Below are 13,784 nucleotides of genomic sequence, written 5' to 3'. Positions count from 1 at the left end.
TCGAGCATTTTTTTTTTACTTTAGGAATTTTGATGGCGATTGATCGAAGATAACACACGCTTTATTACATTCAAATATCTGAATACTCGTTTGTTTCAACACTTGAACTATCAAATTTTCAGGAATAATACTAGTAATAATAACAATTATGTCGAAGAATTAAAAACTTATTATCGCTCAGGTCATACCATTACAAGCAGAAACGTGATATTAGGCAAAATAGATTTCGGTTTAGTGTAATGTTGCCCATGAAAAGACGATTTTCTCATCTCGATTCTAAAACAAACAAAAAAAAAATCGGGATGAGACGTAACATTTTGATGCTCGACGGGACAAGGTTAACTCACACTATCGTCACGCTTTGGAGATGAGAACCGAGACGTGACGAAAAGTATCGGAAACATTTCTCGTCTTATCTCGATTCTCGAAATTGTGCTTCTTTAAGCAACAATTGCTATGTAGACTGAATCTTATATATTATTTTGTTACTTTGTATTTCAGAGCTCACTGAATTATGGTCTGTGTGTATATTTTTGTAGCAAAGCTTTTATAATTACATCTGGAAACTAGGGATGGCCACACTTTCCGGAAAAACGGAAAACGGAAAATTTTCCGGAAAATCGGAAGGCGGAAAATTTTCCGGAAAAACGGAAACGGAAAATCGGAAGGCGGCAAATTTTCCGGAAAACGGAAAATTTTCCGGAAAATTAAAATGTTCACTTGGAATAGTGACATTGGTCTTCTTACATTAAGAAATATAACGAAAAATGCTACGCGAAAACAACCTGTAAATTAGGCAATGCTCTTCACCATCTAGTGCTAAAGAAACGGAACTCAAAATTAACAGTGGATAGGAGAGAAAAGGTCGAGTAAATCAGCGACAAAACATTCCTTCCTCCTACACCTATTTGTACACTTGCTTAATCATGTACTTTTTTGTTTGCGTGAGGGTTTGCAGATCATTCGTTTGCACCGGGAAATTCCCAACATGCGTGTGTTTCGGGGAATCCCCGATTATGCGTGTACCTGAGGGTAGAACTCTGGCAGTAGAGCTGGCAGTGTGTTATTAATACAACTGGTATGTTTATATTCCAACCATTTCTTCATTGCTTATCGTGATCACGGTGATCTGTCAAGGTCACACATCCTGGGGGGCCGGGGGCAGCTCCCTCAAAGTTCATGTGGACCCCGCATTCTATTTATAAATATACAATATTTTGCACAATTTGAATTCAGTTTGTCTTAAAACCCTCATATATACCTTCTGCATCTGAATGGATCCCCAAAGTTACAGAGAAATCGGCGCCCTAGATTGATTCTATAGAATCCACACGCAGTAGTATTGGCGGGAGTACACTACGTATTCCAACTGAGCTCAGGCGTTAGAACACCGGATTAACATTCAGAAGGCCGATGTTCGATTCGAGCACTCTATCGTCCCGATGAGTTTTTCTTCTGTAAGTTTATTACTCAGTTACATCCGACCTGTGTCATAGACTTTTTAACCCTAAGATAAATTCAGTTCTACTGATGTAATTCAATTTTACACTTTACCCTAGTGTTACCATCTTGCAACTATAAGCGTCACGAATTCCAAATACCGGTACTATTGACTATAAATACCATAGTATGTAGCACTACTTGAAACTAGCGCCAGCTATTCATATAATGATCTATTCCACATAATTCTCTTAGTAACTTTTTCCGCTAATTTCTCTTAAACTGAAGGACGATTCCACCTAGTCATCGATACATCAATTCAGTTCTCAATGCTGACTTATTATCTATGTTTCTGTATGCATTTGAAAGTTTTACTTATTATTAGAGCAACCCAAAAGCATACAAAGCATAAAAAGCATAATAGCTATTTACACATATGATTGGTACCTTGAACATGGTTGTGGCTGTCTAGGGGTCCAGAAGAAACTAATTTTAAAAGCATAATTTTAGAAAGTAAAGCATAAAGCATAATTTAAAAGATATAGCACAATTCTTTAAAAAAATCTCTTTAACTACAAGTTTAACATACTGTATTAATATTTTTAAGAAACAATATTTACAATGCAAAATCATTGAGAACATAACAATGCAACAATGAAAAGCTTATTTTTATTTCTGTAAACTTTTTGGTCTAATCTTTTGACGTGGAGAAAAGAATAAAGGACAAAAAGAAAACTTCCACCAACAATGAATAGTACACAAGAACTCCACACTATACTGTTATGTGTACCTCTTGAAGTTGGGCACTTTCTGTACTTATTGGTGGCATCTTTTACTTTCCCTTTCTGTATATATGCACCTCTAAGGCGCACACAAGTGATTAAAAAAAACTGACTCGAGTAAAGCCTCGCTTTACAATGCATTATGTAGTATTATTTATAAGTAGCTGACGTGCCGCTGCTTATTAAAATTTTACGGTCAAAATTACTAGAAATCCTATTCTAAACATACACAAATCACACTTATTTTCTGTAAGTTGGCCACTTTTTGATGGATCCGATGGTGGCCAACATAGACAGGTTTCACTTATCCGTTACTCTTTCACTTCTATAGAGATAAATGTTGAAAAAATTGTTAATTTGAAGCATTTCTAATTTGAATAGAAAGTTAAGGAGGAAGGTGGAAGGTATCGTCGGGACGCTGATCCGATCGCAGAAGAGCTGCTCGACATCTTATACACTTTTTCTCTATGAAAATTAAATAGCAGAATTATTAATCACTTACTAAACAACAGCTGCTACATACCTGTTACCATTTTCGTTTTGTAGCGATAAATGTTGAAACCGGAGACGGATAATTTTAACCACGTGCACTTTGAATTAAATTTCAACGGAAAAAATAAACATACTATTTGAATCGATTACAGGAAACTACAACGTGATAGATTTTAGCATTCTAACTCTACGAAAATAAGTATTGAAATTGGAAGTAATAGTAAATTTGAAGTACTTCCGTATTTGACGGTATCGTGAATAGTCATTATATATTGTATACAGACGCTGAGTCGCGTGCAGAAAACTGATTCTGGTTATCTGCTTGTTCTATGGCAACGGAAGTTGAAAACTATATCGAATCGGATGTAACAGTAAATTTGAAAACCGTTCGTTTTTGGGAGAGCTCTGTAGTAATCACGATATGTATAATTTAAAAATTGAAATGTTTCCAGAAAGCCGCACTTCACTGTCTGTTACCTTCTCAGTTCTGTAGGGATAAATGCTGAAATCAGAAATGGCTAATTTGAAACGCTCACGGTTTGAATAGAGGGTGGACGGAAGAGATGGACGTATTATTGAGAAGCTGAATCGATTGTACGAAACCGTATCTCGATATCTCTAATCGTCTTTACTCTACAGAAATCAGTATTGAAATTACAAGTTTAGAGAATTTCAGTAACCTCCGATTTTGTAACGTACTGTTGGTTATGATATGCCCACTACAAACCCTCAATCAGTTGCACAAACCATTTGTTAATGTCTGTTACGGTTTCCATCGTACAATGACAAATATGAACACCACAAATGGTTAATTTAAATCGCTCCGCCTTGAATAGGGCTTAGTGGAAATAAAAATAACTGGCAATAGCTGTTGAAGTTCGAAAGATGTTTCAAATAGAATGGTTGGGAAATTTTTCATTGTTCGTACCTGAGATATTCTTACATTCTCTGACGCTTTCTTCATCGGTTTGGTATTTCGTGTTGGAAGGCCTCACTTCAATTTTTACGGCCATATATGGCCGAGGAACAAGGACTGTTCACGTGATAATAATGTGCTTAGTGAATGCTCCTTTGAGTCTGATTTTCGGGACAATCACCAATTTCCACCTACCCACTTTTATAACTAAAAGCTTATTGGATAATAATTCTGGTCCGGACGCTAGGAGTGAACATCGGGTTTTTCACGGTTGGCCATATACAAGCCTTGGTTGCTAACTAGAACGCTCAGTGTGTGTGTGGTACGCCTGCCTGTTTGGCACTTTGCAGAGCACTCACCAAGGCGAGTGGGATCCGTTATTTTTCAAAAGTAATAGAAGGAAGCGCTCCCCTTGGAAGGGTTGAGCTAAAGTGAAAGTTTAATTTTGTGAGTTATCTCAAATGAAATAATATATACATATATAATACGTGCTAACATTCTCAAGTTTGTCTGTAATATCAGTTTTTACGTAATGAACGTTTGAGTTCGAATCGTCGAGTAACAGGAACTACCAGCATCAGTTAAGACTATCACTCACTTATACCAGCGAAATTAACCTCCGTAGCTCCAAACTTATCCTAGCCTCCGCCCAAGGAACCTTCTGTGAACCTGTTATGTAGTGAATTCTACCCCAGGGCCCGAGTGATATCAGCTAACCGGTCGAAGATTAACTGTGAGTGGTTAAAACATTGCTTTGTTAATATATTTAAAAGCCACCACTTCGTTGAACGTACTCAAACAGAAATAAGAGAGGAAAGGTTAAAATAATCAAAGAACGTCAATAATAGTTTCTTGATTGCTTGTAATTTTCTGTGTCATTTTAATTGTATATTTCGTATCTAGGAATATTATACTTTTACATAGGCCCTGTGATTTATATTGTATAGTAATTTATGTCCGTTGATACTTTTGTCAAAATCTACCGTTTGTACATATTTTATTTTACGGTACTTACGTTTTATTGATCTGTGTGCCCAGATTCGGTTTCAATAAGATATAAGTGCGGAAGTGATCGTGACCTGCCGTGGTAAAGCTGGGGTAAATGCAAATGAATATTTAGGTTTACAGAATTTCAACACCGGCAGGGAAAAACACGATCACAGCTGAGAGGAGCGCAACAAAAATTTGAATTGAAAAGGTCTTGAAATAGAACGAATTGAAACTTTCTTTATAGTTTCCAGCTAGGGATATTCTTACAAATTTCTAAATTGTACAAAGAACAAACTCTTAATTTGTTAAACTTAACTACTAAAAATGAAAATAAATAAATATTTTTTTTCCGTAAAGGTGGTTGTAGAATAGTTGCAAGTAAACGGTAAAATCCGAAACAAGTTAGGAAAATATTTCCAATGCTTATCTCCTAAAAAATTTTTTAGGATCTTACAGAACGAATGGGCCTAGATATGAATCAAACAATTTCTTACTTTTTTATTTATTTGGGACGTGTTTCCAAACTGTAGTGATTATTGATGTCATTTTCGATTTCGAGTGGTGAATGTTTTAAGAATTGTTATAAATATTTTTATACATCAATGGAATCATTATGTATTGTTCTGGATTACTCAATAGGTTATGATTATTAATATATATTTTTCGGTTATATCTTTTGCATGCTATAATAAACAAATGATACACAATACGAATTTTTTGCACAGTATTTGATAAAAATTCTTATTATAATACTGTACAAACTTGTATTTTACCAGACGCCAGGCGAAATAACACTAGCTTCAGGTAAAAATTGCATATACAAACAATTTTGAAATAAGAAACTGATAAGAATAAATAAAAAAAACACATTCTTGCGATTTCCATGTCTATTCCCGGTACATTTATAATTCCTTATCATAATTATAATAATAATTATTATTATAAAATTTAAGCAAAATAATACTAATTAGATACACCTACTGCGCCAAAAGACTATGGATTCGATACTGATAGCGGCCCCATTTGATCATTTTTTCATCTCTACTCCTCCTAATACTTTGGGGTCTTTCACATCTATAGTACCCTTTTCCATAATACCCATATAAGTGTATATTAACTTGCTGTTATAAATTAGTATACGAATCGAGCTTGATACTCCTAACGTGATGACAGACAGAGAGAAAGAGTAAATTAATAACATCTTCTTAGCACTTCCTCTTTCCCAGTTAAGGTTAACCAAATAATAATATATAATCTACTGTTTATTAAAAACTATGATGTCTTGCATAAAACTACTTTGAACTACCATAAGGCGGGGTTACATTGCACATCGGGCGTTACTTTGCACAAAATTTTAAGAGAGTTTCAGTTTTCTGTTGGGAAAACCATGAGCAGTAAAGAGGAAGTTTCAACTGCCACCGTAAGATAGAACATGTAACTGTATTTTGGCTATAATGTTGGCGGTTAAATTCAGTTCCAATTACCGAGAAAGTTTGTTCTTGTAGAGGTATTGAAAGCAGTCACTGTAAAGGCTGATAAAATTTGAAAGATATCATCGATAAGAATTTGCATCAAAGTTAAGTTAGTTTCGCAGAATACTATCATGTATAGTGGGACTTTGAGGCAGTAGTTGAAATTGAAATGTGTAACGTTTTAAAGTCATAAAAAACGTAAAACTGGGAGGTGTTTCAGCATCTACTCGCGGTTACTTTGCACCGGTCCAAGATAACACTTAGATAGGAAATTATTATCACTGGAGCCTCCTGTGTTTTAAATTTAGGTAAATTTCCTATTTACGTAGACGCCGGAATTTTTTGTTAGAAAATAAATTGTGAACAGTAGCGTATCCAGAAAAGTAGTTTGAGAGGGGCTTGATTCAAAAAGACTGTTTTTTTTTTTTTTTTTTTTTTGGGAGGGGAGTGGACTTGCAGCTTATACATGTAGGACTCACTAACAATAGATTTTTAGGCAAATCTTTACTTTCAGTCAAACAGTGACTGCAATCAATTCATCTGATCCGGTTACCGGAGCAGTTTACGAATCATTCCTAAGCTGCTCCCGGAACTGGATCAGATGAATCGGTAACAGTTACTGTCCGAGTCAAAGTAATGTACAATGTTAAGAATTATCCTGTAAGTACAAGGGCCAAAATGTTACTAAACACTATACCTAATCAATTTAGGTGAAGCGGTGACTATCAATATTGATATCTAAATCTAGTGCTTCCCCAACACCCTACTCAAGTACCATAAAAACATCCCAAAAACCAATATTTAGTCAAACCAGTACTATAAAGCTAACGTAAGAAGGAATTAAAAAAGATACTCATCACTAATTATAAATCAGAGCAGCATGACGAGGAAAAATAAATTACATCTCACCAAGATAATGGAACCACCAGGAACAAAACAAATATTTGTCAAATACTCAAATCCAAAGCAAATCAAGAATAAAAATAATATCAACTAAAAATGGAAAGCACTCACCGTTTCGCCATACCAGAACACTCATGAATAATGAACTCATAATTGATGATTCACGAAAAAATAAGATAGCAAGAACACATGTGCAATACTGAAGTTCACATTACTGAAAAATGTTCCTTTCCGCACAGACGTCGATTTATTAAAGCGAGCACACTTGTTATTATTACAAACATGACTTACAAATAAACACCCACTTTTACCATACGTCGGAAATATTTTCAGTCTTCGGCCATAACCATGACAGGTTTTCTCTAACTCAAATAAACCACACAATACTGCAAAGCGATATGAGTTAATATCCGAATCTAATACAAACTTATTTAAAAACGACAAGTTCAAATTAAATTCATGTTACGGTTTCTGAATCGCACTTGCTAACTCGATCGTCGCTATGAAACGAAAATTCAATTACCCGCTCACTGCATTCCACACATACAAGCAGACAGAACATGAGACGTCACAGTAACAAACTATTATATGACTACAGAGACACCTAGTGAGAAAAATCTTAACTACCACCAATTTTTCAAAAAGGATGTCACACAAAAAGCACGAACAGTTCTAACAAGTGACTCAGGCAGAAAGTTCCAGCAAGTGACTAAACCGATAAGAACCGATTAAAGTCACTGTTTGAGTCTAATTAAGTACTTGCCTTTAAAAAAAAATCATGCAATTTTGAGTCATGCAATCATGCAGCCTAAAAGTTACAAAACCCGTAAATCTTCCACTGATTACGGTTCAAATGATAAATTTGGACAAAAGGAATAACCAAATGAAATCAATTCACGAGGATAAATTTTCCTGTCCGTGAGTTGGCACTTTTGTGGGACATATGCTAAACTATTAGAATGTGGTTCCTGAGTCGGTACCAGAAAATACATAATTTTCTTTAAAAATATCGATATTTCAAACTAAGTACTGATACCGGTACCATCATTCTAATATCAATATTATAAAATGCATGCAGTTTTGTGTAGAAAGTAAAATGTTTAAATAGTGAAGGGAAAACATTGCACAGAAACGTATATTCAACATACTTTTTTGTATGTTGTGCAAAGTAACCCCACCATTAAAACATTACAAATTCAACAATTACATCAAAGTCCCATTATGCACACTAGTATTCTACGAAACTGACTTAATATTGACTGAAATTCTTTTAAAATTTAGCGGTCTTTACAGTGACTGCTTTCCATACCAGTTCAACAACAAACCCTCCCCGTAATTAGAACTGATGCTGACCCCCAACATTAACGCCAAAACACAGTTACAGGTTCTATCTTACAGGGTAGTTGAAACTTCATGTTTACAGTTCATGGTTTTACCGACAGAGGACTGTGAAACTCTTTTCATATTTTGTAGGTAGTAATGCCCAATGTGCAAAGTAACCCCTTGTTACGGTAGCTAGTAACAACTAATGATGGTTAAATTCCCGGGAAGATATTTTTAGGGAATATTCCCCAGAAGATTCCCAAAATGGGATGTTATCCGAGAATTTATGTACAATCAGAAAGAAAATTGCATTCTATTACTATATGATTTCAAAGTTGAATTAAATTTTATATCACGGCATATTATGACTGTTGTCCTAAGAGGATTCTTTAAAATATATATTCTGAACGGTACTATGTTACTTTATAACAGTTTATTATATTTAGAGAGTACGCATAAATGTATATTTATTTACAATATGTTCTATCAATTAAATATCTGGGAAAAAATTATATAGTAATAATTTAAATTTATATGTAAGTGGATTTGCTCAACTTGACTCTATCACTGATATTATAACACTTCAAATTTAAAAATGTTATAAACCAATTAGGTTGGGTAAATGCTAGAAGATACATGTCTCACCAATTTAAAAACATTTGCGCATACATATTTATGTTCACAAAATTTGCAAGATACTTACTTATCTTTATATTTTAGCACGTAACATTGCCTTACACGACCTTCCATTCTACCTATTTCTAGAAATTCCATACGTTAATTCACATGTAAAAGAAGTCCGAGTACCTCTTCAGAACTTCAAGTCAGAGGGACGAGACAGACCGACGTCTAGTATTAATGGTGGTTCAGGGTTTATTAATAGTACTTCATCTTATTTCTACATAATTCTAAATTACTTTACAAAATGGTTCTTTTTCATCATTTGTAAAGTAATACTTTGCTAATTTTGGCTGTTCTTTAGCATTGGGGGCCAGCTTTTGCACCTACTTTTTTGCGATATTCTATTCCGATGCGGCTGTTTTATAGTTTCATACGTTAAATTACGTTACCGACATTAAATTTAAACATCTTTGCAGACCGAGCGTTAGCGAATGAAGGCGGATTAGAGCCCCGCATGGCACGTTGTTTTCTATCTTCTTTACCAACAGTTCACGTTCTTGTCTCCCATAAATCACTTCCACTTACCTTACTGTTTTGTATAAATCCCCTACTTCCCTAAAAAAATGCGCTCCATTTTTTTTTTTTTTTTTTTTTGGCTACTTGAACATCACTATCAACTCATTTCTTCCGTAAATCATACTATTTTTTGCTAGCTTTGGCCCCCCAATACTAAACAATTAGTTTACCTTTTAGTGAAAATGGAAATGGCACTTAAAAAATCATATTATTAGTTATATAAAGTACGTCAAATAATTTTAAATTTTTTAACCTCCAAATTCTTTAAAACCTAGAATTAAATCATAATATATTAAAACAAAGTAATTAGTCATATGGTTCTTATAATTTGGAAAATAAAGTAAAGAAATGGAAATAAATTCCTTCCCGGGAATTTATAGGCCAGGGAAAAAACCCGGGAATATTCCCATTTTTTAAATTCCTTCCCACCGGGAATATTCCTACTGCCCATCACTAGTAACAACTGTAAGCGAAATGAAGTATCAAAATTAAATATGGCAAATCATAACACGGAACTAGAAAAATGTTCGGGAATGAAGTAATCCATATAATTAAGAAGTTACGTCCATAATATATTGTGTTACTTCGGAACACAAATATACAAGCAAAGAAAGCATTTCAGGATGTTACCTATAAAATAATTAGGAACGTACATGAACGCATTCAACACGTAATTCATATAAGTTATCCTAAATACAGAATTTTGCGTATCCTCGTTTACCCACATTCTGCGTAATGCCCTAATCTACATAGCAATCTTATTGTTACCGGCCATCTAGCACATGCTGGTTAGCGTTGTTTTTACAATAATTTACATATCATATACGTTCACTAAGCCCCTATATTGAGAAATGGAGGTCCATACCCTAGAAATGATTCCTGGGAATGTAAAAACTCGACTTCCTTGAAAGAAATGAGTGCAGCTATGAAGTGGATTGATGTATGGACCTCTACAATTAATGAACATTCATTGTTGGTTAAAATATTCTTTATCTTGTATTTTGCTTATGTCTTTCAAAGCCCTCCCGAAAAATGAGACTAGACCCATTTGAGCTAAATCCTAAGTAAAAATACAAACGTTCATAGCTTTTGTTCCAATATAATACATTCCACGTTTAGATTTGGAAAATTTTAGGATAATTACCATTCTCACGATTTGTTATTTTACACAAGTCTCCATATAAATATACAATATCGTCGAGCACCCATATTTTAAATATGTGCAACAATTAGTGACAAATGTGTAATCAATAATAAAGAAATAATTATTTTATCAAACTATGAACTACATAAAATGTGTATGAGTGGTATCAATCTTACTTTTATTTGGTATACAGCTAGTCTATGTGTGCTATGCCATTTCCAAATTGTAGGTTACTAACTTACGTTGGAGATATCTCGTATACCTAAATATTTCTCGTGAAGTATTGCTTTTAACCAACAAAGTTTCCGAACGCATGTAACCGTATTATCAATCTGAACCAGTTAGTATATGCAAAATTGAACATTACCTTTCTGGCCGAACTGAATTTAAACTTATTTTTGTTAATTGTTGGGAGTCATTAGAGTACGACGCGCAAGTCTCCTGAACCACTATTTTTCTTAGCGTTTCTATATTACTTTCAAATGCAGGATCTTCTACTGCTAATTCTGATTTCACCCTCTCAACTTTTGGTTTCACATCCAAAGAACACATAGTTGTATCCTTGTCCATTGTTTCCTCTCCTTCCGTTGTAGATAATATTAACTCTTTGTTGTCAGTCATCAGTTCGTAGGTCCACCCTTTCCCTTCGAGTGGATCTTCCTGAGGTAAGTCATAAGCAATTTCTTCTTTGCACATCAATTCCACCTTAAAAGACGCCTCACCAGCCATTGTGAATTGAAATATAATAAGAATTTAACACTGTTCTTATACTTCCCTTATATTTTATGTTGCCATGTTAACGAAATGATTTAAAAAAACGTTCACAACAGCGTTGCCAGGTCACAGTTCGGAATTATTCAAAACCTGATCGAAATTATGCTAGATTCGGTCAAATTATGCTAGATCCCCATAATTACTAATTCAGGAGTTTTAAAAGGAAAACAAAAACAAAGTTGAGATACGATAACATAACTTAAAATACGCAGAGCGCAAGAATGCGTGGATAGAACTCAATACTTCACGCAACAAAGCTTTAACTCAATAAACTAATGCAGTCGTTGCCAGACTCAATGGTGTATATATCGTATAAATGAATTCAAAGTGTTCATTCACATATTTTAAAAGAAAATTACCACGCAGCATAAGCGGAGTTGGGAATTGTCTGCTGGGGGGCAGATTTTTGGTTAGTCTCGGACCTTTCATTTCAGGAATAATGATGGTCATGAAGTCATAAATAAAGATGGTGAAGTTGTCAAAAAGTTGGGGGGAGAATGGCTCCCATAGCTTCGCTCAAGTCTCGCAGTTAAAGGATTAGAAAACCCTGGGTGGAGCCAAAAAAAAAGAAAAGAAAAAGCCCAAAGGCGTTTCTAACTTCGGAAAATAATACTGCCTGTATGGTTTACCGACTATATGAATCAATGGGAGAGTATACATTTCTGCCGTTCTTTTTCTTCCCACGAACAACTTCTTTCACATCTCCAGGTTTTACGGCTTTCTAATAAACTTGCTCAAATTATGCTAGATTTGGACATGATGCTAAAAGCAAGATGCTAGATGCTAAAGATATGCAAATTATGCTAGATCTAGCATCATTATGCTAGATCTGGCAACGCTGGTTCACAAAAGCAACTTTATATTTCCAATCTTCTTCTTCTGCAGTTGCTTATTTCCTTATCCACGACGCTCTCCCGGCAATTGTTTGTTTGTTTATAGCAAGCATCACATAATATCATTACCACTGTATTGAACAAGAATATCGGCAATTTAGAAAGGTAATTAAACGTTTAAAATGTAATGATTTGAATAGTTGAAAATTGATAAAAAAAGTAACAAGATGAGTACAAAGTCATAAAACAGATAGAAAGTAGTTAGTATGATAATGTAAAAATACGTGAAAAAAGTGGGGATGCGCCACAGGACCACACTTCACAGGATCGACACGGCATACGACCGACAATTCAGCTCAGAAACCTGTTTCGGTGCTGTGCCGTGTCGATCCTGTGCCGTTTCGGTCCTATACCGTGTCGATCCTATGCCGTTTCGGTCCTGTGCCGTTTTGCTCTTACGCCGCTGTTCTGAAATAATTTAACTTTTAATCATGTGCCTAAAAAAATAATATTTTTATTATCTGTTTAATCTTTCCTCTTACAAATTATAAACTCCTGTCGATTCTATGCCTGTGCAACTTATATGCATAGAATACGTACGATCGAAACGGCACAGGATCGACACGGCATAGGACCGAAACGGCACAGGATCGACACGGCGCAGGACCGAAACGCCATAGGACCGAAATGACGCACGATCATCGCCACTGCGTAGGATCTATAAAACCAAAGATTTATTTCTCATAAAAGCAATCAGAGCCCTGTCAATTGATTTCAAAATATAAGAATTATAAGATATTTACTATATGAATATTAATAATTGTGAGTGACAAAAGAATGATAGTGCTAAATGGACAAAATGTAATTTCTTGTGTGCTTGGTCAAAAGCATTTCTATATGTATGGAATACTTATAATTATTATTATTATTATTATTATTACGTTTTAACTCGTTTTGAAATCATGGCCTGATTATCTGGAAAGTGAAAGCCATAAGAAATGTAAGCTAAGTAGTAATATAGAATACTTTTAACCCTTTGGGGATCCTATGGTACAATTTGTACGATACGGGTGTTTCATGCTACACTGCGTTATAACTTTTCTATTTGAGCTTTTTCGTCCGTTTTTTTTTTTTTTTCAAGTCCAGAGGCATTGTAGAAGACATTACGTATGGTTTCACACCTTCCTGCGTCCAGACATAGGAGCTGATGACGTCATAATTTTAAAATATATATTTTCTCTTATGAAGCCTATGTTCATGATTTTTTGGCGGGCTTAGTTTTGCACGTAGAAGATTGAAATTTTGCACAAACATTCATTCCACCAAGTAGTATTTACCAGATTTTTTTCTCAGATTTCTGCGTTAAAACAGGGGGGATCCAGAGGGGCAAAAATTTGAAAAAAGGGATATTTTAACCCCAAAAATTCCTTTTTTGGCATTTTGCCGCCTTAGATACATGATGGAGACACGTGAGTTATACCGTCTGAAAGGCAGTTCTATTCTGAAGAAAATGATGTG

At 34.8% G+C, this 13,784-nt stretch overlaps 1 protein-coding gene across 1 annotated transcript in view; it reads right to left on the bottom strand.

Moving 5' to 3' along the window:
- Positions 1–12,631, bottom strand: part of LOC145682369 (uncharacterized) — a 52,384-nt gene extending 39,753 nt beyond the window's left edge. The window contains exon 1 of the mRNA XM_081753946.1: positions 11,027–12,631. Coding sequence (XP_081610072.1) covers positions 11,027–11,388 — 362 coding nt within the window. The 5' untranslated portion in view covers positions 11,389–12,631. The remainder of the gene's footprint in view (positions 1–11,026) is intronic.
- Between the last annotated feature and the right edge of the window lie 1,153 nt (positions 12,632–13,784).

The sequence above is a fragment of the Thermobia domestica genome, chromosome 3, assembly GCF_964235325.1.
Source record: "Thermobia domestica chromosome 3, izTheDome1.hap1.1, whole genome shotgun sequence".
In the NCBI taxonomy this organism is placed as follows: domain Eukaryota; kingdom Metazoa; phylum Arthropoda; class Insecta; order Zygentoma; family Lepismatidae; genus Thermobia; species Thermobia domestica.
This window is presented reverse-complemented; position numbering and strand designations above follow the sequence as displayed.